This window comes from Anser cygnoides, chromosome 5 (genome assembly GCF_040182565.1).
Source record: "Anser cygnoides isolate HZ-2024a breed goose chromosome 5, Taihu_goose_T2T_genome, whole genome shotgun sequence".
NCBI classification, from domain to species: domain Eukaryota; kingdom Metazoa; phylum Chordata; class Aves; order Anseriformes; family Anatidae; genus Anser; species Anser cygnoides.
Window position 1 is genome coordinate 26,567,877 of NC_089877.1, and position 24,577 is coordinate 26,592,453.

Below are 24,577 nucleotides of genomic sequence, written 5' to 3' on the forward strand. Positions count from 1 at the left end.
TTTCATCTGTCTCATTTTTCCCTTTTGACTTGTAGATGCACTGTCAAACACATTGTTTTACAAGTTACATTGCCTCTCCTACTAAATAAGCACTGCGTATTTTTTTTTTTGTCTCTTTCAGGATACCAGTTATTCCCTCCTTAGGTGATATCGTTTCCCATGTAGCCTTTTCTATCTGCCATATTGGGTTCAGGCTAGGTTGCTTGGTAGCTCAGGCTTCTGTAGGTACCTTTTTGCTCAAGCAGGAACGTCCAATTCATTTTTTTATGCAAAGTCCAAAGTATGATGGGAACCCAACTATTCATTTGTAAGTCAGTGTGAGTACCAACATCCTAAGTATACCAACATTTGTCTATGGTTCCTCCTGAAAATCCACGTCTTTTCTTACTAAGATTCTCAAAAAAAAAAAAATTCTTAGGCATGGTTGCTGTAACTTCTGTCCTTATAGCGTACCTTTTACCTCTCATTTTAAAGGAGAAAATCAACAAAGTTTTGCCTTTTAAGAGCACGACAGCTTGGTATGTGTTCTGATATAATGTTGAGGAGAATGGTAACAGACATGTCAGGCAAAGCCTCGTGTATAATTATTATGGCAAAAAATACATAGCAGTTTCCTTTACATGCAAAATAATAGGATATGCTGTGATTTATTTTCTTGATGTAAATTATGTTTTGCTTAGCGCTATACTAGTGCTACATTTGCATCTCCTGTTGCAGATAATTCATTGATGTTTCATGCTGGTGGCATTCTCTAAACCTTTTGTAACAAAGGGCTTTTTATCATCAGTAGTTTACCAGTATGGTCAAGTGATACTGATGAAATTACTTACTTTCTTCTAAATTGAATTGATACTCAACAAACGTTATCTGCAAGTAAAATAGACTTTAGTATGGTGGTTTGGTATTACCTTTTGGTATTCCTGGCATGCACTTACTCATTGAACACTTCACTAGTTGGGAATAGTAAAATCATCTGCAAAGCTGCTTGGATAATAAGAACCATAAAAAGCCAAGCTCTTTGGGTGAGGCTACAAACATACAAGCACCAGAAGCTGGAGGGGTTAAAGTACGTGTGTAAAGTGCCAGCCAAAGGTAAGGAGCCTTGATCCATGACAAGTTCACACAGAGATCAGCCTGGAGCTGTTCCTTGCATGCCAGCAAATATAGTGTATTTTCATAGCAAAGTGTGTCAAGATTTCTCAGAATTCAAAATGACTTTCTTTCGTTAGCCTTGTCAGAAGTGTTTATCTAGTAGTTCTTTGCAATAACAACTCTTACTTCAAAATATGTGAATTTACAATAAATTAACCTATAATAGTTAATTTTTTAAGCTATGTTTTATTGAAGTTGTTGTGCTTTGAAATATTATAGTAAATAAGCAAACGAATTGCAGAATGGTTGAGGTTAGAAGAGACCTGGAGGCCACCTGGTCCAACGCCCTGCTTAGGCAGGGCCACCCGGAGCAGGGTGCCCAGGACCACGTCCAGGTGGCTTTTGAAGATCTTTGAGGAGGAGAGTCCACCTCTCTGGGCAACCTATGCCAGTGCTCAGCAGAGTTTTTGTTGTTGTTTTTTATTAAGTGTTTCCTGATGTTCAGTTAGACCCTTCCTGTGTTTCAGTTTGTGCCCACAGCCTCTTGCGTTGCATGAGGGTGCTCCAGGCCCTGAATTACCTTAGTAGCCCTTTGTAGGCCTCCTTCCAGTAGCTCCATGTCTCTTAAACTGGGGAGCCCAGCACTACAGGTGCAGCCTCAGCAGTGCTGAGCAGAAGTGAGCACCTCCCTCAGCCTGCGGGCAGCTCTCCTCCAGGATACTGTTGGCCTTCTTTGCAACAAGGCCACATTCACAGTTTGTGTTCAACTTCGGTCTCTACCAGGACCCTGAGGTCCTTTTCTGCAAAGCTGCTTTCCAGTTTGGAAAGAAACCATAACACTAAATATTTTTCCTTAAGCTGGAGAATCAGTTTCTTGTACGGTTCAGTTTTTAACTTGCAGAATCATTTTTTTGATGGTGATTGTAGTAGTTTTGTAGCACTGAAAAAAAATGCAATTGCAGTTCGGTTGCCTTTACAAACATTTTTGGGACCACTTATTATTTTTCAGTCCTACATTAAAATAGAACTGTGCAAGATGCAATATAAATAAAAAGATATGTAATGCTTAATATAAATCAACAGCATGGAAGCCTTCCCGTTCCTAGAAAGTGGGTTAAAATAAATGGAATGCAACAAGATAGCTGCCTTTTTGGTTTTGTTCCTCCCCTTCAACATCTCCATCTTTTTCTCTGGGAAAAATATTTTGGCAGAAAATTCTTAACCTTCATTCTCTTTTGGATCGCTAATGGAAGAAAGGACAAATGTTGTAATAATGCTTTGGTATCTTTAATTGGCTTGATATTACAAGTAAGAAATACCCTGAACTAACAAAATAACTTTATTATACAAAAAAAAAAAAGGGGGGGAATGGGAGGGTGTGTCCTTTCCCCTAACATCACCCGATCCCCTGCCAAAGGGGTTATTCATGAGTTGCTAGGCTGAAGATCTCTGCTGGTCAGGGTCAGCGGAGTGCTTCCCAGGCTGGAGCAGCAGTTTGTTCATTCAGGCCATAAGTCACTTTGGACCCAAGAGCATTACAACAATGCACAGTACAGATTTTGGAGGGAGCTGAGAGCCCTTAAAACCTGTGGTCAGATCTTAATGCTTGATGTTCTTAAAGTTGTTAGCAAGCAAGGACTGTGACTTCGGTATCTTCCTGGTCCACTTACGGTTTGTAGTTCTTTGCTTCTGCCCTCCCAATACTTTCTCAGGCTTCTTAGTTCACCCCTTTCCATCATTTGGTTTTAATCCAAGAATCATCTTCAATAATTCTCTTATGCTAGTATTTTTTAAAATCAAACTTTGCAGATCTAATATCTGAGCTCTGAGTACAAAGTATACTATGTTGTCTTAAAATGACTCTTTCAAGTTTAATAAGTATACAGCTCAGACGTTGTACTTCTAGTGGTACTTAACTATGAGGGGAAAATCAGTGTGATCACAATTTATAATTCGTTGTAATCACATAAGAATGCAATACTCATCTCCGTACCTGAGGCACTCTTCTGTTAGAGAGAAGTGCCATTTCCGTAACTGTGAATTGGTGTTGGGTTTCTATGTGGTGTTGGGTTTCCCCAGTCTTCACTGCTGTTCAGGGTTTATTCTTGAGGATCAGCTGTCTTCTATGGGCAAAATCCTGTTTTGCTTTTCCCATAAGGCTTGCCCTTGACTCAACAGTTTCTAGTGACCACAACCAAAATCAGAGCCTCTCAGGAAACGTTGAATGTGATACAATAGGTTTGGGCCTGTTGTTGCAGTGCTGCTCTTCATGCTGCATTTCACATTTGTGGTGGTTCTAATAAAAGGTTTAATCAGAGCAGTGCTCAACTGATTTCCATGTTTGGCTGGTTTTCTTTTGTTCAGCTGCTCTATCAGCAATATCTGAACATGCAAGAGCAGGTAAACATACCAGGCTCTCAGGTTTTAAAAATACTGTAGGGTTGGTGCTGAAAAATATGGGAGCACTGTCTGTCCTCTTTCCCCCAGCTAAACCATCCCAGCATTTTAGCAATTTGTTATAGACGTTCCGAAATGTAGATAGGGCTCTCACTTATGAAGACACAGGAGAGCTGGGTGGCTTCAGTAGCAGCAGTGGTGTGCTTTGGTTCAGCATCTTCAGTTTGTTTGTAGGGGATTCTAGAAATTTAAATCACTCTTAAGACCTGTTGCTGCTTTGCCAGCTTGTATCATTACTAAAAATAGCTATCATTAATGTCAGTTCCTTTAAAATAAAATAACTGAATAAAGCAGTCTCTTCATTGTTTTGGGAATTGTTAAACAAGTACAGTAATGAATCTGTCTAGTTAACTTATAAGGTAGTTGTCTGAAAAAAAAAAAAACAACCTTTTTTTGATTTAAGAGGTTATTCATTAAATATTACAGATTTACCTGCTGGGCACTTTTATTTTTGTTCTTGCATTAATGGAGTGGATTTGACAGTTTCTAAAATATTTGAAAGGATAAATATTGTTTCAAATAGTCTAAAGAATAGAAAATATGGCAAGCAAGATTGTTAACTAGACACAGGCATCTCGCTATAGGGAAGGGGGAAAATTTCAGAAGACTTCTGGGAAATGGAAGTAGCTAAACTATTGAAGTTATATGTATCTTCTACCTTTGCTTCTCCTTCAATTCTTGAAAAGAAAATGGATGTGGAGTGTAAACTACCATTTAAAAGTAGTGTTTTAATTTTTCCCACTTAGTCCAAGTGAAGTTCTGTGACTGTCCCTGAAAGATATGAAACTGAACTCTTACTGCATGTTAAATACCATCTTTAGTAGTTCTGGTATGCAAAAGAAAACTTATTCAGATAAATTGACAGCCAGATTTATAGAATGAATAACTTTTAAGCTAAATTTGTAGTTAACTTGAAGGGAGAATAGCGGAAATACAGTTCAACCAGTTAGTGCATCCTATTTTTTACTGTTTCATAGGAAAGTCCTGGTGTCTTCAGTTTCTGCCAGGGGAGGCTCTTCACCTGAGACAGTAAGAGACAAATGATTACTTGTGCCTTAAGTGCACAATTGCAATCTGAAATTATCTCTGAGTTAAGTAGTGATAGAGAACTATGAACAATTCAACTTTCAGTAACACTATTAAGCATCAAAATATAGCAATTTTTATTTTCAGACATTAGAATTGATAGATACATACAATAAAGGATTGTTTTTTTTCTTGATTATATTTATCTGCTGTATGGGAGAAGTTACTAAGGGATACTGGTATAGAAATGCTGTAAAATGTAAAATGAACTGTCATTTTAACTGAGTTTAGGAGGAGGAGGTTAGTTTGTGGGGTAAACAAAGTCACTACAAACAACTTCACTTGCCTATAAGCTAAAATTAAATAGTCTTGTTTTTTCACCATTTTGCAGACCTTTACGTATTTAAGCAGCAAAATTATTTTTATACTTATATACACATTTATACACAGATATATATATATGAATCGTGTGAATCATGCGTGTGTCTGCAAACGTAATATATTTATTATGCAAAAAAGCTTACCTTCTGTTATTCTGGGAAAAGACCTTAGTCTTTTTCAAACACAATGGTTTGGTAATGGCTGTGTTGCGTATTTTTGTACGGAAGGAATAGCTTTGTTCCCTTTTAAGGACTGAACAGGAAATACTAAATTCTACGTAACTAATGCTGACTGGTGTAAGTACTCAAGCAAGGTATCATGAAGCTTATTTTTCTTGAAGTGGTGGGATACTCATTCATGCAGTAAACCATATGTAGAATGTAGGATAGGATCGTATAAATTCCGTGACAAACCACAGGGTTTTCCAACAGGTGTAGCAGCAAATTCCTACTCAAAACTAAAATGTGTCATTGAATTAAATAGAAATAAATAAAAGGTGAGAGAGAAGATTACCACAAACTATTTTTTTTGGGACTCTGCAAAAGAAATCGGGCTTTTAAGAAACGAAGTGATAACTATTTTTTTTTTTATTTCATAAAAATGCTAGATGATGGAAAAAGCCATTAAACTGTAAAATTCAAGTAACTTTCCACACGCTGCAAGCACTGGAGAGAACCAGCTAATAGAAATATTAGTTTTTAAGTAGTCATAACCAATTCTGCTGTCAAACCCCACAGCACCTGTGTTCTGACTTACCCCTTCCAAAGGAGGGGCTCTCTATGTGGGAGGGAGGAAAGAGGGAGGAGGGAGCAGCATTTCTGGCTAGAAGCCTGTTCTTGTTTAGATTTCAGTGGCAGAAGGCCTGACCTCTTTCTGCTTTCTTGTTCTCTTTTCTGTGTGATTTCATGGTGGCTGACTCGCTTCATGATTAGTCTAAAATAAATCAAGAGCTGATTCGTACTCTTTTCCTGCCCCTGGCCCTCTCTAGCTAGATCACTGACTGCAAAGTTTCTGGAAGAATATAAATCTTGACTCTGAGGAACTGCACTGTCTGGTTAAGTTTCTTTACAAGGAACGCACATGTATGCTCAAAGTAAAAGAGGATACTTGTGAAGTAGTCCTAACGAGGGCATAAAACTAGGGAGGAATGTTTATTAGAGTCTTAGACTGGTTTCTCCTAGGTGACAGTTATGAAAGCAGTGAACCTCCACTACATGAATTATTGTGATCTTGGTTGTGGGTTTGTTATGATGTTTGTTTTGTTTTGCCTCTTTATTTGTTTTGTCTTGTTTCTTAACTAGACTTAGCTGTTTTGCATTTATGTAAAACTAATTTTTTTTTTTTTGCATCTCTTCCAGTAATAGTTATGCACGAGTGCGAGCTGTGGTGATGACCCGGGATGACTCAAGTGGTGGATGGTTACCACTTGGAGGGGGTGGACTAAGCTGTGTCACAGTCTTCAAAGTCATTCCCCAGGAAGAGAATAGCTGTGCTGATTTTCTTATCCATGGAGAACGACTCAGGGATAAAACGGTAACAATTTACATCTGTTTAGTGTTCGACAAAGAACCCAGTGCTTGCATATGGTTGCTTGTAGACTGGGAAGTAAACTTACAGTCTCAATCTAATACTGTTGCTGAGCTTGTATTCATATGATTATATACCGAGACAGCCAACTATTTATTTTAGGTAACACCAAACATTTCTAGAATTAAAGATTTTGATCTTTCAGCAACTTTAAAACATATTTTTTCACTGTAGATTTTCATCCATTTGCAAAAACATTTTGCTATTCGTTTTTTTCCAATAGAGGGTCAAAGTAAAATCTGTTTGTTGACCTGTTTATACACTGATGATACTGTGTTTATTAGCAGTGTTGTCAGTATTTAGAAAATGAGAACTTGTTAAGAACACAAAATCGGAAGGAATTTCTCAGTTATGATTCAGTTAGATGTGGAATTTGATTATGGTAATTAAAAGGTAGCTGTTTTACATGAAACCCGCTTCTCTATTGGAAGAAATCATGAAGTTAGCAGGTCCAAAAATTAATCTGGTTTGACAAATACATAGACAGTATTAATTTATCAGCTACAGTAAACAGCTGTAACAAACTTGTCTTAAATAGCACCATGAAAGTCAGCCTCACAAAAGGAAAACTGGTGTAGAGTATCAGCTGTTGCTACCTGCAGACCTATGGAAGATGGAATTGGCTAACATTTGCTGGGTTGCTTGTATGCCAATACATTTTTGAAGGGAAAGTCTTACTGTGGAAACTAAGTGGGGAAAGCACAAAATCTCTATCTCAATGACTTCTATCAAAGGCTTACTGTTTTCTGCCAATAATTTACAACTCCCTAAACTTAAGCTGTGTAAGCCTAAAAGGTAGAATTACTTCTCTACGCCATGCTGCTGATTCTTCTCAAGCATACCAATTTCTCCCTTGAGGCAGGACTGCTGAGTTTTCTGCCTTGACTGTGACTACTGTAGGAAGAGAGCATATAAATAGAAATTCTGCTGACTCAGTTGTTTCAGCGAGGCGTAGTGCTATTAGCAGAGTACCCTGTGTTCCCGCACAGCTATGTGCACCTGCAGTTCCTTCCTCACTTTGCAGTAGTTCCCTTTAGAACTTTTTTTAGCTGTATTAAAGCTGTTTTTGAGCAGCTTAATTGCATTTAGAAGTACTTGACAATTTTCTCTTAATTCCTGATACTTTCAACATTCACTGCTTGCCTTCAGAATCTAAGGTAATAAAATGCTCAGAACTGAAGGCTGATTTAAAGTTTCTCCAGCATGCATATGAAAATGTTGTAGCCATCAGTGTCCTGATCTGTTTGTGTTCTCTCTCCCAATTCCCCTGGGCAAGCCTTGTTTCGTTTCCGCTTCTGGCAGAAGGCTTAAATGTGTCTGCTCATCTTCCTGTCCAAAATCCAGTCCATATTAGTATAAATATGTTTGCAGATTCCTCCCCCATAGCAGGGACAGGAAGAGAAATTTTGTTAGATAAGGATCAGGTCATCGATTCTAAAAAACGTTCTGCTCTTTATTTTCTGTGTAGATAATGGTCCTACATTTGTTCTCAGTGATATTCCTGTGGATTCACTTTTAAAGCACAGCTTATAACCTTTTCTTAATGAAGCCAAACAACTGGTTTTCTAGTCCAAATAGATTTGACAGTAGACGATTATGTTATGCAATACAAGGAAAACACCAAGAAGATGAAATGTAATTGTTTGTTCAATATGTCTTTTTAAAGATACACACAGGCATTTCTGAAAATACTTCAATGGATTAACACCAAAAAAAAAGGAAAAAAGCTAATCCTTACAGATGGTCTTTTTTCTCCTCTTCAGTCACATTATACACTGTTAAAATACCTTTTTAAGTGGATTACATTTTGATTTACTCTGACCAGCAGGTCTTTCTTTTGTGAGCTGCCCCAGCTTCCAGAAAAGGTGTAGAAATTCCCTTATCCTGGAAAAAATAATAAAAAAAATAGACCACAAAACTACTGTAGCATGGAAATGTGGGCACTTTTTCTGTGAGATGGGGAAACATGGGTTTTGAAATACCTCAGCAAATACAGTCAGATCTATGGCTTTTACCTAAGGTACATGGACAATATATATACAGTATAACATGCACAGTAATACAAACAATATTACTGTTCAAGCCTACATGTTGAAGAAAGAATTTATTCCAAAGCAAAAAAAAATCCATACGTAAGGTAATAGATTAAGGTATCTAGCTACTTCTTCAATGGATATGTTCAAAAAGAATGAGAGAGTTTTTCTCTTACTTTTTCTTGTAAACTGTCCTTAGTTGCTTCCTCTCCAAGTACTGCATCTGATGCTACTGACAATTGCAATTCCATTCTAAAGTGCCAAATCTCTTCATATATGTTTTAGCATATGTGGGCATCTAATTAAGACTGTAGATCTTAGTCATCGTTATATAAATCATATACTTTGGGACTGAACATCAAAATACTAAAGTACCTCATTGCAGTTGCCCTGGGGTTTTTCTCATCATTTCTTTATATACCTGAGAGTTAGGTTACTATCAGCAATGTTATGAACAAACTTCAGATTGCATGCAGAACATAAAAAAAATTGTGCAGTATGTAGCTATTTAAAACATCTCCTAGGTTGACAAAAAGCATTCTTATCAACCAAGAAGGAAATCAAAGTGGTGGCACCACTGAATTAATTTATAAGAGGGAATGCTCCCTGCTGGTTTACCCAGGTTGTTTAGATCTGTGTTGGAATGCAAAGTCTTCACAAAATACCCTTGACATAATTACACGTTTCCTCCTTTATTATACCCACCTTCCTAGATCTGGCTCCAGCCAGTCTGCTGGGAACAATTGCACTCCCTTCTAACCTGGTCACTCTGCTGCTCTGTTTTACTGTGTTTACAGTAGCTCACTTCTGTCTTAATGGCAAGAGTGTTAAACATACATTACACTTACAGGTTTTTAGACTTTGGGAATCTTACGTTCTGAAACAAAGTCTAACAGTTTCTTGTTGTACCTTTATGTTCTTCTTCAGTCCTTTCCTATGCAAGCTTTTACTGAAGAATGTGGCTAGTACATTTTTGGATCACCAGTCAGGGTGGCAAGTCTAAGTTTAAAATCTTTCTTTTGAACAGCAAGTAATTGTGTAAATGGAAAGATGCAAAGCTGAAACTGAATATAAATGCTATTCTGTTCTAAAAATCTGCTTGTTGAATTACTTCATTTCAAACTTCAACACCAATTAAAAAAGTAAAAGATTGATTCTGATAGCTGTAGTACAGTCCTCATATCTTTCTGAATTGGGGGAAAAAAGCATGCATAGAAAAATAATTGTCATGGGGTCATGGTGGCACTGAGGGCATATGCTTTGTAACAGTAATATGGTCAGGTCATGCTGCTTGGTCCCAAGACTGGAGAAAAGTCTTTGATTCTATGTAGCAGTAAAAGTATTCAAAAATATGATCAAAAACAATATGCTTATGTGTTTCTAGGTTTGGTCTGTAAATGAGAAACTGTGAAACTATCTGGATGTAATGTTGTAAGCTGTGTAGAACACTAGAAACCAGTAAAACGCTAACTGGCTCCAGTTTATAGAGATGCTCAGTTATAGGGTCTGTTACCAGAATAGAAATTTCAATCAAATGTAAGTTTTTCTCATATTTGTTTCCAAAACAAGATAATGATGCCAATACCTTGAATATTCATCTCAAATTTGTTTGAAAACACTTGTCTTGGAATTGTAAGATTTCTGATTTTTGAGAAATTTGTCTATACAAGTCAAGTAGATTTAATACCTTTGAAGAATGTGGCTTGTAGAGGTGAGGAAAGAAACATACAGCAGGCAAGTGTGTTTGAATAATTATGAACTTATTAGTGTTGCACTTAATGAGATCTGGATGCTATATTAACAGAGGATTTTCACATTAAATAGTAGTAAATAGGTACACAGTACTACATATGCTCTGGGAATTGAGGTTTTTTTTGCAGTTGCATGCTTCCGGAGTTCGCAATCATGAGTTTGAGAATTCTATATCTCCCAATGAATGCTGAGATGCCTGCTTCATACTGGCATGGAAGTCTTATATTAACTCTCCAAGTGAAGAGAACTGTCAGAACAGTAGACTTGTTTATTAAGAAATGCAATTATTTTTAGTCGTATTCATTTAGTTCACAATTTCACAGATTTTCCTTGTGGCTATCACTGAAAATCTTAGGGGTGGTCTACTTAAAAAGGTTTAGGAAAACAGATTTTAGTAGCCACGCGGGAAAGCATGATACTACTCTCTGTATGATACTCTCTTCACGTACAATCTGGAGAGACCACAACCATAAATAAAAAAAGTGTAGTAAAAAATAAGTGGAGTTTGGGATATTCGAGAACTCAGAAAATTGCAGCTTTTGATGCAAGTGTTTTTTCCCCTTTCAACATACATCTACGGTATTAACTGATATGTTTTCATACATCTCTAGTGCTGTAAAATCAGTGTTGTCCTATCCTGTCAAATTCATTGTTTCCTTAAATAAGGCTGAAAATAATTATGCTGGTGTATAGGCTGCTTACTTGTTTTGTTAATGATTGTTTCCTACAATGTTGTGTAGGTTGGGTTTTTGTTTGGGGGGTGGCGGGGATTGTTTGGTTTGGTTTGCAAATCATACCCTCTAAAGTTCTACTCCATTAGTTTATCTTCAGTGCTAGTATCTTGTAAAAATATTTATCTTCCAGATAAGTGTTTTCAGTGTAAAGAAATCTGTATTAACTCCTGCAGGAGCAGGTGTTCATTGAGATACTAAAAAATCAGCCTTGTAGTACTGTTTACTGATTTTGGATGAAACTGCATGCAGTATATAGTGTGAAAATAGTTGGTGTCTAATATAGCAGAGATCTCCCCAAAGTGATCACAGATCAAGAAAATGTGATGGTGTGAGAAGTCTTCATTTTGAACTGCTTTTCTTTTTGGAGGAGGCAAGATTAAAATCATCAAAAAATAACAAAGAATGATCAGCTAGTACACCGTAGAACTGCAGAATGATTTTTGTTGCTGCAGTACCTTGTAGGGAATTTTTAGGCAGTAAATAAATATATATATATATATATATATATATATATACACACACACACGTATAGAACTCAGAGTTGAGGAAAAAAAGATTTTAATGCTGAAAGGGTTTGTATGTGTGGAAAGAATGCCATCCTTCTAGAGACAGGGTTAAGAGGCAGTAAAACTTGAGAGGAGATGATTAGCAGTGGGCTGCAGTTTAGGGGGAATAACTAATGAAGAGCAGGAGGAAAAAAAAATACTTGCCTATGTAATAAATAGACAAGGAAAGGAGAGGAAGAATGCAAAGGATATGTAAGAATAAGTACAGACAGATTTTTTTTTTTAACTTAGAGATTTTTCTATTATGTTTTTAATTAACTTAATTTTCCCACGTCATAAGAAATCTTGCATTTTTCCATCCAAAAGAAAGCTCCGCACATAACAAAATTAACTGTATTTTCAGAATATTAATTTTTAATGTAGAAATGATAAAATGTTAAAATTCCTTGCTCCACTCCGAGTGTAGGTTTTCAAAACCTAATAGAATGTAGAGATACAGGTTATCTTGCAGTGCATTTAACTACACCTAGTGATACAGGAACAGATCAATGCACGTCCCTTCAGACTTTCTTGTTTATCTCAGATTATGTATCAAGAAACATTCAATGCATCAATATTACATTTAATAATTTTTGAAGTAAATTGAATATGCAAATATATGTAAAAAAATCAGTTAATATAGTGGTGAAAAGATATGAAGCCTGTGACTTAGCTTGATAACATTGTGTATGTATACCTGTAATGGTTTTGTAACCAAATAATTGTGTGTTGTTATTAATAACTATTTCCCTTATAGTTGAAAATGAACCATAAATACATTTATTTAAGTACAGACAGTAATACAGTCAAGAAGCTTGTAGTTTGATAAATTTCAGTTTTAATACCATTCTCCTGTATTTTCTCTTTCTGCCTTTCTTTAAGAAAACTGCCTTGAAACCAGCATAAAGTTAGTTCAGCACTCAAAAAATGTGTAGAATAAGTATACAGATAAAACTCCCAGTAGTACTAGATATTAGCACGCTAATGTTTTTTTTCAAGGTGAGGTTTATTTCATTTGCTGAGCTTCTAGTAAGCGTGTACTGACACAAGTGCTTGTTGCAGGTATGAGAAACCTCAGAGGCTGGGAAGATTTGCTCAGTACACAGTGTCCCTAACCCATACTGCCCTATCAGTAGCCGTTAGGGCATAATTTGGCCATAATGGCAACTAAGTTAAAATTACATCCTTGTAATAGGAAGAAATTTAAACAGAGGCTTTTATCTGCTCTTTTGATGCATGTTTTCAGGTAATTCATGAAGGCTACATTTTTGTTCTCAAATTTGCTGTATTAGTCAGTGATACCTTTTCCTTCTGTCTTATTTCTGGAAGGTGGTCTTGGAATGCACGTTGAAGAAGGACCTCGTTTACAACAAAGTTACTCCAACTTTTTACCACTGGAAGATTGATGACAAGAAGTTTGGCCTCACATTTCAGAGTCCTGCTGATGCAAGAGCATTTGATAGAGGTATTCGGAGAGCAGTAGAGGATATTTCTCAAGGCATGTATTCAGATGAAGGGGCATTGATGGTTTTTCTTGTGTTAAATAATGGAGATGATGCTATGCAAAGTCCTTTGATTCAGTGCCAACAGTATTTAAAGATGTGGATTGATCAATAACATATTGAGATTGTAACAGTTTTTAAATAGTATTTCTGGCATTTTGAAAGTACCATTTATCCAAGCATCTTAAATTGTTTCACAAAAAGTACTGAGGTAATTCCCAAAACATCTCTACATAAAAAAGGATTGCCTTATTTTTATTTTTTTTAGAGGTGATGAAATGGAGGAAGCTGGAGTGTTAGTGTCTTACTTGCATCTTCTCAGAAGCTTGTTTACAGCTTCAGTGTTCTTAAACTATAAAATTGAATGACTTGAGACCTTTTGAAATCTCTTTTTATCTACTGATAATTTCAGTTCATAGTTGAATTTGTGTACTAACAGTTGACACAGTAGCTCTGAGGACAGATTTAGATGGGACCGTAGAAAAATTTTCTCTAATAATGATATGCCTAATTGGCTCTAGAGCTTCACTGACCTCATGGAAGCTAGTGAACAAATTGAAGCTTTTAATGCCTCAATTTTGAGATGTATATTTTCAAAATATATTTTTCATATATAGTGTTAGATGGGGGGAGAGAGGAATTGCAGAGAACAGGTATCCACTGAGTGGAAAAAACATGTCTTTCAGGCTTGTGTGAAAAAAAAAAAATTGTGCAGTGAATTTAGGGGGGCTTTAATGTATGTTACCATATTAGCAAAGGGTGAAATGTGTTTTTGAAGGAAAATGCTTTTTGTCATATTAGAATGACTTTGAATTGTGCTGATCCCTGCAAGAGAAATAATGAGACACTGACTCCTTTTCTGTCTTAGGGTCTCACAGTTGCTATTTCTGCTGATTTATAGCAAAAGAACATAGCACGACATGTATTCATGCTAACCAAATATATCTGCCTTTAATTTTCATAATGCTGCATTAACAAGGATATATTCCCTTCCTTCAGACTTACAATGACTCTTTGAAAATCCTTCGTAAGAATGGTGTGAAGAAGATAGGAGTGTGGCTAGGAATATTTAGTAATAAAATCACAGAAAACAGTAATTAATAATACTTACTAAAATCAACTTGAAATACGATGATCTTCTGGTTAAAAAAGTAAACAAGCCTATTTATGATAGTTAGATATTGAAGAATGGTGTCAATTCTGAAAGCAGTATACAGTAAATAAAAGAATAACTTTTTCCATTTTATTTTTTAACCTTTTTTCTAGGCTATCCACCTTCCCAAAATGATGTTGAAGTGGCAGAAGACTGCTTTCAAGTGAGTATTTTAGTTTTTATATTAATCATACAGTTATTTTTTGAATAAAATGTTTGAATGATTTTTTTAATTAGTGTGAATAAGCAAATAAGAGCAACAGCCAAATTAAATTTAATGAAATAAGTTCCAGAACAGTGATCTAGAAGATTCATGTTATTATCTGTCCTAAACTAAGAAGTCAATATTTAATCAATAGAATGATTAACGATCGTGAGTTTCAGTTTAAAATGCATCTTCTAGGTTATGTCATCTTTGGAGTAAAGAGAAAATCGTTTTTATTCAGACTAGCTTGAGGGATCAGAATCTTCTTTTTCTTTTACAGGCACATCCTGCTTGTTTTCCTAGGTTACGCTCTGTAGCGATATATACTTCCAACACTGAATGATTGGGGTTGAAAAGATGCTTAGATAATGGTAGAGGAATCTAGTCTAAACAAGAGCAGAAGTTCAGATAATATTTAAAAAAAAAATCACTGAAGATAAAGTAGTCACTTGCTGAGATTGAAATTTTTTACAGATCCTTATTTGCACTATTTGATTTCTAGAGGTCATAATAGCAGGAGAGTTGATAACTTACCACCCATTATGCTTTAGAGTTACGATACTTTACACAAATACCATATCAAATGCTGCAGCACTGCCTGGTAACATGCATGTGTAACTAAAAAGCTAGTAATATAAACAAATATTGTAGACATATATATGCAGTAAATAGCTGTAAAGCAACTGAGTAAAAGCTACTTGTCTGTGTGTGCCTGTAATCTTGTCTTCCCTGTTCATAGTTTCAGAGAAAGCCTTTTCTTTATTTACACAAACACTGACTTCTTAGACTGAAGATACTTAAATTAATGTGAAGCTGATGGAGAAACAAGTGGGCTCAGGGGTCTTAGTGAATTTTCAGAAAACTGATAATATTCCCAAGAGGTTTCTTGAGGAAAGGAGTTTTTGTCATTTATGTAATATTGAATTCTTTATCAGTATGGATAGATGCAGTGTAGAACCCCTGCAACACAAAATCAAGAAAATTAGCAACCTATTTTGAAGAATCAAATTGTTATATGAGGCAGTGGAGTATTTTGAAAGGATGCTGCAATGCAGTAGCAATGCAGAAGTGTCTCTTGATTTCCTTCTGTTTTATGGTGGAAGAAATTTCTTTGTGTAAGAGTTGGCCACTCAACCACCTGTTGTTCCTCTTTATTTGCAGTGCTTTATCTTACGGCATTTAAAATTGCTTTAAAATTGGATATTTTGGATTTACAGTAAGAATGAGTTCTTGACAGGGTGGAGGAATGTGGGCCAAAGTTAATGCTATCCTTAATAAGCTTTAAAAGACTTGTTTAAACATGCTTTATTGCCAAGATTAATCATTGAGCAATTTCTACAGGCCTAATGAGATTAGAGGCAACTAATTACCTCTTGATTATGCTGCCTAGTTACAATGTTTTTATATAAGGATGCCAAAATTGAAGCAAATATCTGTGATTTCATATGTTTACAAAGTTTGGTTTCAGAAAAGTGGAAAAAAGTTAATTTAATTTACAACATCTATTATATGTACTTATGGGTACAGTCCAGTTTGGTGTAAAGTGCTGGTAAAACTATCTCTGTCACATTCTATACAGGAAAACATATTTCAAAACTTTACCACAACATGCGTTGCCTCATTGTGGATTCATGCTCTGGGTAGATAAGAATTACCTGTTTTCTAGAGGCAAAGAAGCTAGCCAATTGCTTTTACCATATCTCTGCATACCAAAGTGAAACAAACAATACTAGAATTGCTTTCCTACTACAGTACCAGAAGGGAAGGGGGAGAGAAAGGGGAGAAATACAAGGGAGGCTGAATCCTCCCTGGTTTAGCTATGCTTCATCTAAATAAAGTTTATGTATTGATAACTAATCCATAATTACGGGGTTATGAATGTCAGCATAGAATTTTAGTTACAAAATACAGGTCTAGTCATCAAGAACAAAATCCTGGGAAATACTAAATAGTGGACATATTCTGCCCAGTGATTAATCCCCTTCTTCTTCCAAGAATGATTCTCTTGCAAGTGGAACTTACTCCACTATATGTGTGTATGTGTGCATGCGTATAAATTTGTATATGTGTGTGTGTATATATAAATTTGTTTACTTGAAAGACTGGTAAGACCATTTGGTTTAACTTACGTATTGGGGAGCCTGACTTGTTCCATCGCCACATATATACATATGTATATACACACGCAAATAGTTTAAAGGCATAATGATCTCTTTTTTTCCCTTTTATTCTATAAGCTGTTCTCCCAAGTATCTAATAGTAGTTTTGATTAAAAGTCCTACTAAAAGTTTTGAAGTATATTTATGGAAGGACATTTTAGAGTGTGGGCAGAAGGTTAGAGGTTTACACCTGCATGTAAGCATCCCAGCTGCCCTCATGTACACTAATGTTTCATCAGTACAATATTCCATAACTGCCATTTGTTACCTCTGAGGAATGAAGTACGAAAGATCAAACAGTGGAGCTTATGACTACTTAATGTTTTTAAAACATCAGAATGTATTCTTCTCAGAAAGAGAAAAGGGTTATTTCATGCTTACTTTTCATAGCATCTTGGTTTATGGATTTATTTCAGTTTACTCCCTGTAGTAACTGTCGTATCTATTGGTATTCTTCAGTTTCATTTGTACTTCATTAGTTAGCGTGGTAAATAAAGTCCCCAATATGTCATTGAGGTATGTTTGAAAACTTTATTTTTAATTGGTCCTTAATCAGTTAGATCATCTGCTGTCAAGGTGTTTTGCCTATGTTGTTCTAGGAATCCTATATTTAGTGCATACATTTGAAATATGGATATAGTATTAACTCTACATAAATTTCATTAGCAGTGGTTTGTGTTTTTTGTTTGTTTTTTGTCGGTTTTGTTTTTTAAAAACCAAAACGATTAGTGATGAATAAAGCAAAACAGACTTCATTAATTATTTTACTGGCCAGTTATAATCTGTGCTACAGAAAGGAAAGGAAATGATCCAAATAAGATCAAAACGCATAGCTTTCTGATCTAGTCAGGCAAATTGCTGTTACCTCAATACCTACCTGTAGTAGGTATTATCGCATCTTGTAGATATAGCAGGTAGAAATACGGGTTGATCAAAACTTGTATGTGCAACTCTTAAATGTATATCAAAAGATTGAACTCCTGTCTTGCACTTTCTAGGCTAGTGTTTTGCTCATGCTGTTGGACCTCGGCTTACTAGACTTTATGTACTTGAAATACAGTCTCACAGAGAAAGCATCCTTTTTAATGAAGATCAAATCTGTCTTTTAAGAAGACGGTTTCATTGTAGCTTCATAGATATGTTAACAAATAATGTTAAAAGTTAGTATTTAAAAAAAAATCATTTAAGCTGTTCATGCTTGCTTTTAAAGATTGCTTAAATGATGAAAATTACTTTTAGTTATTTAATGAACATACTATGTAAGAATTGTTCATGTCATTAAAGAAGCCTCGTTCATAGTTCTACTAGATTAATTTGAAATAGAAACACACAAGTAAGCTAATGCAGAGCTGTCTGACTTCCTGCAGTGTTTGTAAATAAATATTGCAAATGTATATGTATTTATATGGAAACATACACTGGGAATTTGTTTTGGTAGGAGGCTTGGATTTTTTTTGGTATAAAACCAGCTATTTTGAATGCAGTAGACAAGCAGCTTGTTTAAGTCAGTTTGCTTGTTTGCTTAGAGATTGGCTCAGATTCTTGTCCTCTACCAAATACAAACTTCTCACTCTAAATCTGATCTAGCTTAACAAAACAAAAAAATCAGGATTGGTGGTTTTTTCTTAGAAGTAAATCTAAATAAATGAAATCTAGAGTTCGTGTATTTAAAAATATTTTTATGTAGGTTTTGGAAACTAGAATGCAGAAGTCTTACTTTTGAGAACTGATAAATACAGCAGTTGAGTCTTGTCAGTTTGTTGATTCAGACATTGGTGTTATTTAGAGGCTATCAGCGTTTTAACAGTTCTGAAGTAATAAAAATGAAATGAAGCACTTAAGCTCATGAGTTTCTTACTACTGGCAGAAGAAAACTGAAGGCTTATAAATTATAAGTTTGTGGGTTATTTAAAAAAAAGAAAAAAGAAAAGAAAAAGATTGGCTTTCAGAAATAGGTACATTGATGTTTTTGCCAATACGAATGGGAAAAGTCCTGTAAATTAAACACAACTTCAGTGGTTTGGGTGCAGGCGAGAAAGACCTAAATGGTTCATGTGCCTCTTTGCAAATAAACTATTTTAGTGAGCATTTGATTTATTCTGTCTGTAAGCAAAGGTTTGAACAAGTTTTATTTTACAAATATAATTTGACATTATAATTTGTAAGGAAATCTGAAATAACTTACACTTGACATTATTGTTTGTACGGAGAAAAACATACTACGTGATTGAGCACTAAAGATTAGCAATATTCAATGTACATTATTTTACCAGGTGTAATTCCTGGAAGTAAAAGTAATATTAACTTATTATCAACCTAATATAGGAGCTAAATACCTAATAATATAGGAGCTAAAATTATTTAGGTTTATTAGACCTTTTTGTGGTGTAGTATTCAAAAAAGAGGTATTTCTTTTTTTCTTGCCAGTATCTATAACAGCCTGTTTACATCTCCCTCCCTCTGTTATTTCCTCAGTTACACTTTGTGTCTTAATTTATTAGCTTCTCCCTTGGAAACCCTACTAGTATGCTTTATATGTTCAGGTAGGACAGACTTGGAAGAAATATGTCAAATGCCATATTTTTATTTTTTTTAACTTTAAACTGCATAAAACATTCAGATTAATCTATGTAATATCTCAGTCCATGTCAGAAATACATACCTGCTTGTAATAGCATTTCTTTGCCAACTATGGAAGTAATTGCTCCATCTTAGAAGTAGCTAAAGCAGAAAGATATTATTCAAATGTCTTTGAAACCTGTATCATTTATTCACAATTAAAAGTTACAGACAAAAATGTAAACTCTTCTTGTGTTGGTTAGCATCAAACAGCAGATTTTCAAGCCTCATGGGAAGTAAAAACAAGAGCTGGGATGCAGCGGAAATGTGGTCTCTCATACATCCTTCTGTGTAATCATTAAACTTACTTAGAGCAGAACATTTTTAACAATGTTTGCAGAACAATGTTGAATTCTCTCCCAGATTTAACTCTGGCAAACTGGGAGAAGTAAGGAGAGAGAACTTGAAGAAGAAGAGAAGCTCAGTCTGGTTTTCATTTTCTCTACAGCTGTCATCTGGCTTTGAATTCTGCTGGAGAGCTACAGCTGGAGTCATTTTATTGCTTTACCCAGCATCCTTTTGCCTGTGCGCACAGAAATGTTTTAGTAGTCTTGGAAAAAAATTCAGAGTATCTCTTAGCAACCATAGGACAGTAATTATTATACCAGCAGCTGGGAGCAAACCAGATTTCCGTTGTGCATTAAAAACTGGCGTAGGTTACTTTACAGATGATACTGAATAACCTATGCCAGTACTGTACTTTGCAGGCTGTGGTTAAAGGATATTGAATGTGGGCGGTGTAATTGCTTTGGACAGTAGAAAAAGGGAATGCGTGCATCTGTGTTTGTGTGTAATACTCCGTATATTTAATATACCAAGTTTAGTTCTTGTGAAAAACTTCACATTTGCTTTTCACTTGAATGCATTTCCAATACAATAGCATTTTTGTTTCTAGGGCCTCTTCTGTCAGGTCATCAGTATTTCCGTTATAAATACGGGTTTTCAGGTGTTTATAACCTGGTCATAAAACATCGTATTGGAGCAGAAAGTGTCCGTCCAAATAAAGCCTTTTTGATACTAGTAAATGTGCTTTAGCTGTGTCTAAACTATCACTTTGATTAAAAACACAGAGTTTGGGATATTCATCTAGCATTTCTGTAGTTCTGCATAATGAATATTTATAGGCTAAAGATGGTCAATAACCTACTCGCTTTTCATTTTTGTTAAATATCGGAAGTTAGGCCATATTCACTTACCTGCAGTGCCCAGGCTGGTAAGCTGTGCATTGTTCTTTTTTGAACAATGAATTGAATTGTTCATTGCACGGCTCACCCAGGGATAATGATTGGCATGTGGGCAAGTATCTGTTTTTTCCCTGGGAAGGAAGGAGTAGCAGTTTTTGCACCTCCTTCATCCTTCACGCTAGACCACTCAAATTGATAATAGCTCTAAGGGAACTCAACTTGTAGGTTAGGTAGTGCTTTTTACTGTGGTTTCTGTAAAATGCCTTCTAGCTGTTAAGTGTGTTTCTAGCTTAAATAGTTTCTGCTTGTAAGCATTTATAACATTGCTCAAACCAAAAATAGTTGTAGGCATTTCTTCTTCATTCTGAATGCAGGTCTCCTGTGGTTTGAAACAATGTTTTGGAAGCTTTTTATGTCGTTGGGCAATGTACCTGCAGGAGTACATCCTGCTGGCAAGATGTTTGATATTGCACTAATATTTGATGCTTTTTTGCTCTTAAAATAAGCATACTTCCTTGAAATCTAACTCTTGCCAGTCATTTTAACGTTGTTTTGTACTCCTTTCCCAGCAGTATTTGACCAGAAAATACAGGGTTGATTGCTTAGTAGTGTTGTCATGCTCAAGGACCTGCAAAAAGTGCTTCTTTTTGGAGTTTTCAGTCTTCATTTTTCAGCTGAACTTTGACCTCATTGAACTACTGTCTTTCCTTTCATGGGCTAGATGTTCACTGGTATTAATTAAAGCTGATCATTAATTAAGTACTCAATTTTAATTTTTTCCGCTCAGTGCTTCTGAACATTATATAAATTCTTAGCGATGAGATGATTTTCTTCTAAGTGTTAGCAGCAGAGCAGCTGCTTCAACTTAATCCAGATGTAGTATTTGATGCATAGGGCTTTTATCTACATCAGGTGCTAATGCGATCTCAGAATAAGTTCCTTAAGGATTCTGATAAACAAAGACTAACAATTCAGTATTAGTATTTAACCTGCCAAAATTTCAGGTTTGCCTCTTCCTCAGTAGTTTTCTGCAGTATTTTTTTGTTGTTTGCACAATTCATGTTTTCTTGATACAAAATCCTTGTACAAATCCTTATTAAGAAATCCTTATACTAAAACTGAAACTCTTATTGCTGGAAGTGGGATGATGCCAGAGTTTTTTCAATGCTATCAGATGATGACAGCCAGTTAACTTTACAGTGTCTTTCAATGCAAACAACATTGTACAACAAAACATTTTTGGCAACCTAATGGGGTTTATATCAGCATGCTCCACTGTATCCTAAGTATATCCCAGGCAGTTAGCTTAAAGAATGAAGTGTTTGTTTTTCTGTTATTTTCAGAAAATTGGATCATCTTACAAGCCCATGTTCCACCCAAACATACTTCCTCTTCCTCATTCTGAGTGGCATACGTCCTGTAGATATCTCATTATACACTGCCACATGGTCTCATGTTTGTATCAAACTGCCTGATATAACCTTAATTTCAAAAAGACAGCCATTAGTTGTTTAATACACACTTGCTGTAATTAGATATTTTAATTGAGACAGTATATGCTAAAATTGACTTTCTGTTCCTTTCCAGCTGATCTGTTAAGCAGTATTGCTTTTTAATTTATTAAAAGGTCTGACTAGCTTTAGCCTTATTAGTCTCAGAATTGTTTTCCTCCAGTTCTGTATTTGTAAATACTGTCAGCCTGGTGGGTAGCTAGAGAAAGCATCGTCTCAGGGCCTGGGCTTAACCCCCCCTACCTTAAAGACGTTCCTCATGTCTGATTTGGCAAGCGAGTTAAAGGCCTGTGTCTTTAACCCCCAAGCTGTGTATGCTCTGCAGAGAGTCAACTCTCAGCTTCCAAGGCTGACTCATCGTTAAGAAAGTACTTGCGCATTTATATGTACTTAAAAATGTATTAAAAAACTGTTAAATGCTTCTAACAAACTGTGTAGAATGTTAATGCTTTTATACATGAACTTGGTGGGTTTGGTACACTTTTTGTGTAAATGCAAAATCATTTCAGGAGTGTTCTTTTGTATTCTAGAGTACTCAAGAAAACACATCAGGTTCATTAATGAAAGATCACCTTTTCCAACACGAAACTGTAGTAACCAGTGAACCTTACAACAGTTCAAATTTAAGGCCTTCAGCATTTGAGGATTTCAACACCAGGAGAGCCTGTTTTCCTAGCCAGCCTAACCAGGTAAGACCACCAACAGAAGCAATTCTTACTTTGCTTGCTGTACTACTGGCAGAGGATGCAGTTTCTGACAAAAAAGCATTTTCATTCTAAATCCCTGTTTGTAGTATTATAGTCTGGACTTCCTGAAGTGATCAATATGAGCTTTGCAGCTGAAACATGACAGCATTATTATGGCAGAGGTAGTGCTTTGTGAAGGTATTTACCTGTGGCAGACTACATGAAAAAGTCCTCCACTTTATTCAAAGTCAAATGTCTGTATTACAGACTTCTGTATTTGCAGCTTTGAGCAGTTATTTAAATTTGTTTAGAAAATGTAAACTGGCCATGGACTCAATCTCAGTTATGTGTATACTAATGATAGTGTTTTGGTTAGAAATATTTTAAAGTATCTTGAAAGTGGGTATGTAGGGTGCATTACACAGTGAGGCATATTTTTAGTGAAACTTTGTTTATGCTCTCTAACTGCCTATTAAACTAAAATATTCAGTGTTAGTACAGAAGGAAAAAGTGTGGATTGGTTATGCATGAAAGGTATTAAGCAGTTAGCAGACATTCTTAAAAGAGGAAAGACCACTAACTTGAAGAAGGCTGATGTACTGACATTTTTGAAAAGAAGTCATGTTTTTATGACCTGAGATCATAAAGGCAATGTTGCAACTTTTTCTTTAACAATATACCTTTTGCCTTCTTCTCGCAGAACCGATCATTTTGGTAGAGTGTAGAGGTAGACTTACTAGTGAGAGAGATAACTAGTAATTTGAGGGTCTAATGCTTAGAAGCAAACAGATTGGGAAGCTTTTAGAAGGAGCTTAATATCACATGTCAAAGCAGAATGAAAGTTCAAGTAGTTGTGAGCACTTCATCAGAAAATATTTCTGCACTTTGAAAAAACACTTTTTTGTGTGCTGGGTTATTCTTGCAAAGAAAGATAGGATTGTATTAAAGTCTTGTATCAGCTGCTTTCTAACTGCCTTATTATGCAGAAGAAACAGTCTTATCTGGAGAATTAATGAAAGTTTAAAATTATGAATTTTTATTGTTGATCTGTGCCAATTATCTTCTGTATGTCACTTCATATGTTTGCTTGTTCTGTTTGTCAAGATAAGTATTCCTCCCTCTTCCCGTTTACTTGCAAAGAGAATTTAAGAATTTCTTTGAGCAAGATGGATGATGAGGTTATCATAACTAATACGTATTGGCTGCGCTAACTAGTGATGTATATGCTGTTAGTCTTCATTGCATTGCAAAGAAAAGTGCATTAGCTTGAACAGCATGTATGTTCTAAGAGCACATATAGAATAAGCTAGTGAGGAAATAATTTAAGCTGTGATATAAAACATACCATGCTTTTTGCATAGCCCTGTAGTGTACATTAGAACATAGGCAAGTCAACAGAACCTCACAGTCTGTACATGCACACACTGCGCTCTCTGCTGAGCTCCGTGCATGTGACCATGTGGCACAGCAGATTTTGAGGTAAATACCAATTTTTGTTTCAATTAGCTGTAAATAGATCTGAACACTTACTGTGCTTGTAAATCAAATAGTACATGCTGAAACTAAAGAAGTGATTAATGATCATTCAAATCCTTTCCTGTAATACTGTAAGAATCATAGAATCAGTCGGGTTGGAAAAGACCTCTGAGATCCCCTAGTCCAACTTTTAACCTAGTACTGACAAGTCCACCACTAAACCATGCTATTAAGTTCTACATCTACGCGTTTCTTGAAGACCTCCAGGGATGGTGACTCAACCACTACCCTGGGCAGCCTATTCCGATGCCACACAACCCTTTCTGTAAAGGAATTTCTTCTAACATCCAACCTAAACCTCCCCTGGCACAACCTGAGGCCATTTCCCCTCATCTTATCACTCAGTGCTTGGGAGAAGAGCCTGATTTCCCCACCTCGCTACAACTGCCTTTAAGGTAATTGTAAAGTACAATAA

General features: G+C 35.8%; 1 protein-coding gene across 2 annotated transcripts in view; it reads left to right on the plus strand.

The window, feature by feature from the left end:
- The window catches only part of SPRED1 (sprouty related EVH1 domain containing 1), a 60,407-nt gene that overhangs the window by 28,149 nt on the left and 7,681 nt on the right, over positions 1-24,577 (plus strand). Inside the window, exons 2-5 of one of the 2 annotated variants that reach the window (XM_013174258.3) lie at positions 6,315-6,489; positions 12,937-13,105; positions 14,376-14,425; positions 22,471-22,629. In XM_013174258.3, coding sequence (XP_013029712.2) covers positions 6,315-6,489; positions 12,937-13,105; positions 14,376-14,425; positions 22,471-22,629 — 553 coding nt within the window. The remainder of the gene's footprint in view (positions 1-6,314; positions 6,490-12,936; positions 13,106-14,375; positions 14,426-22,470; positions 22,630-24,577) is intronic. The other variant, XM_066997611.1, reaches the window with a different exon arrangement.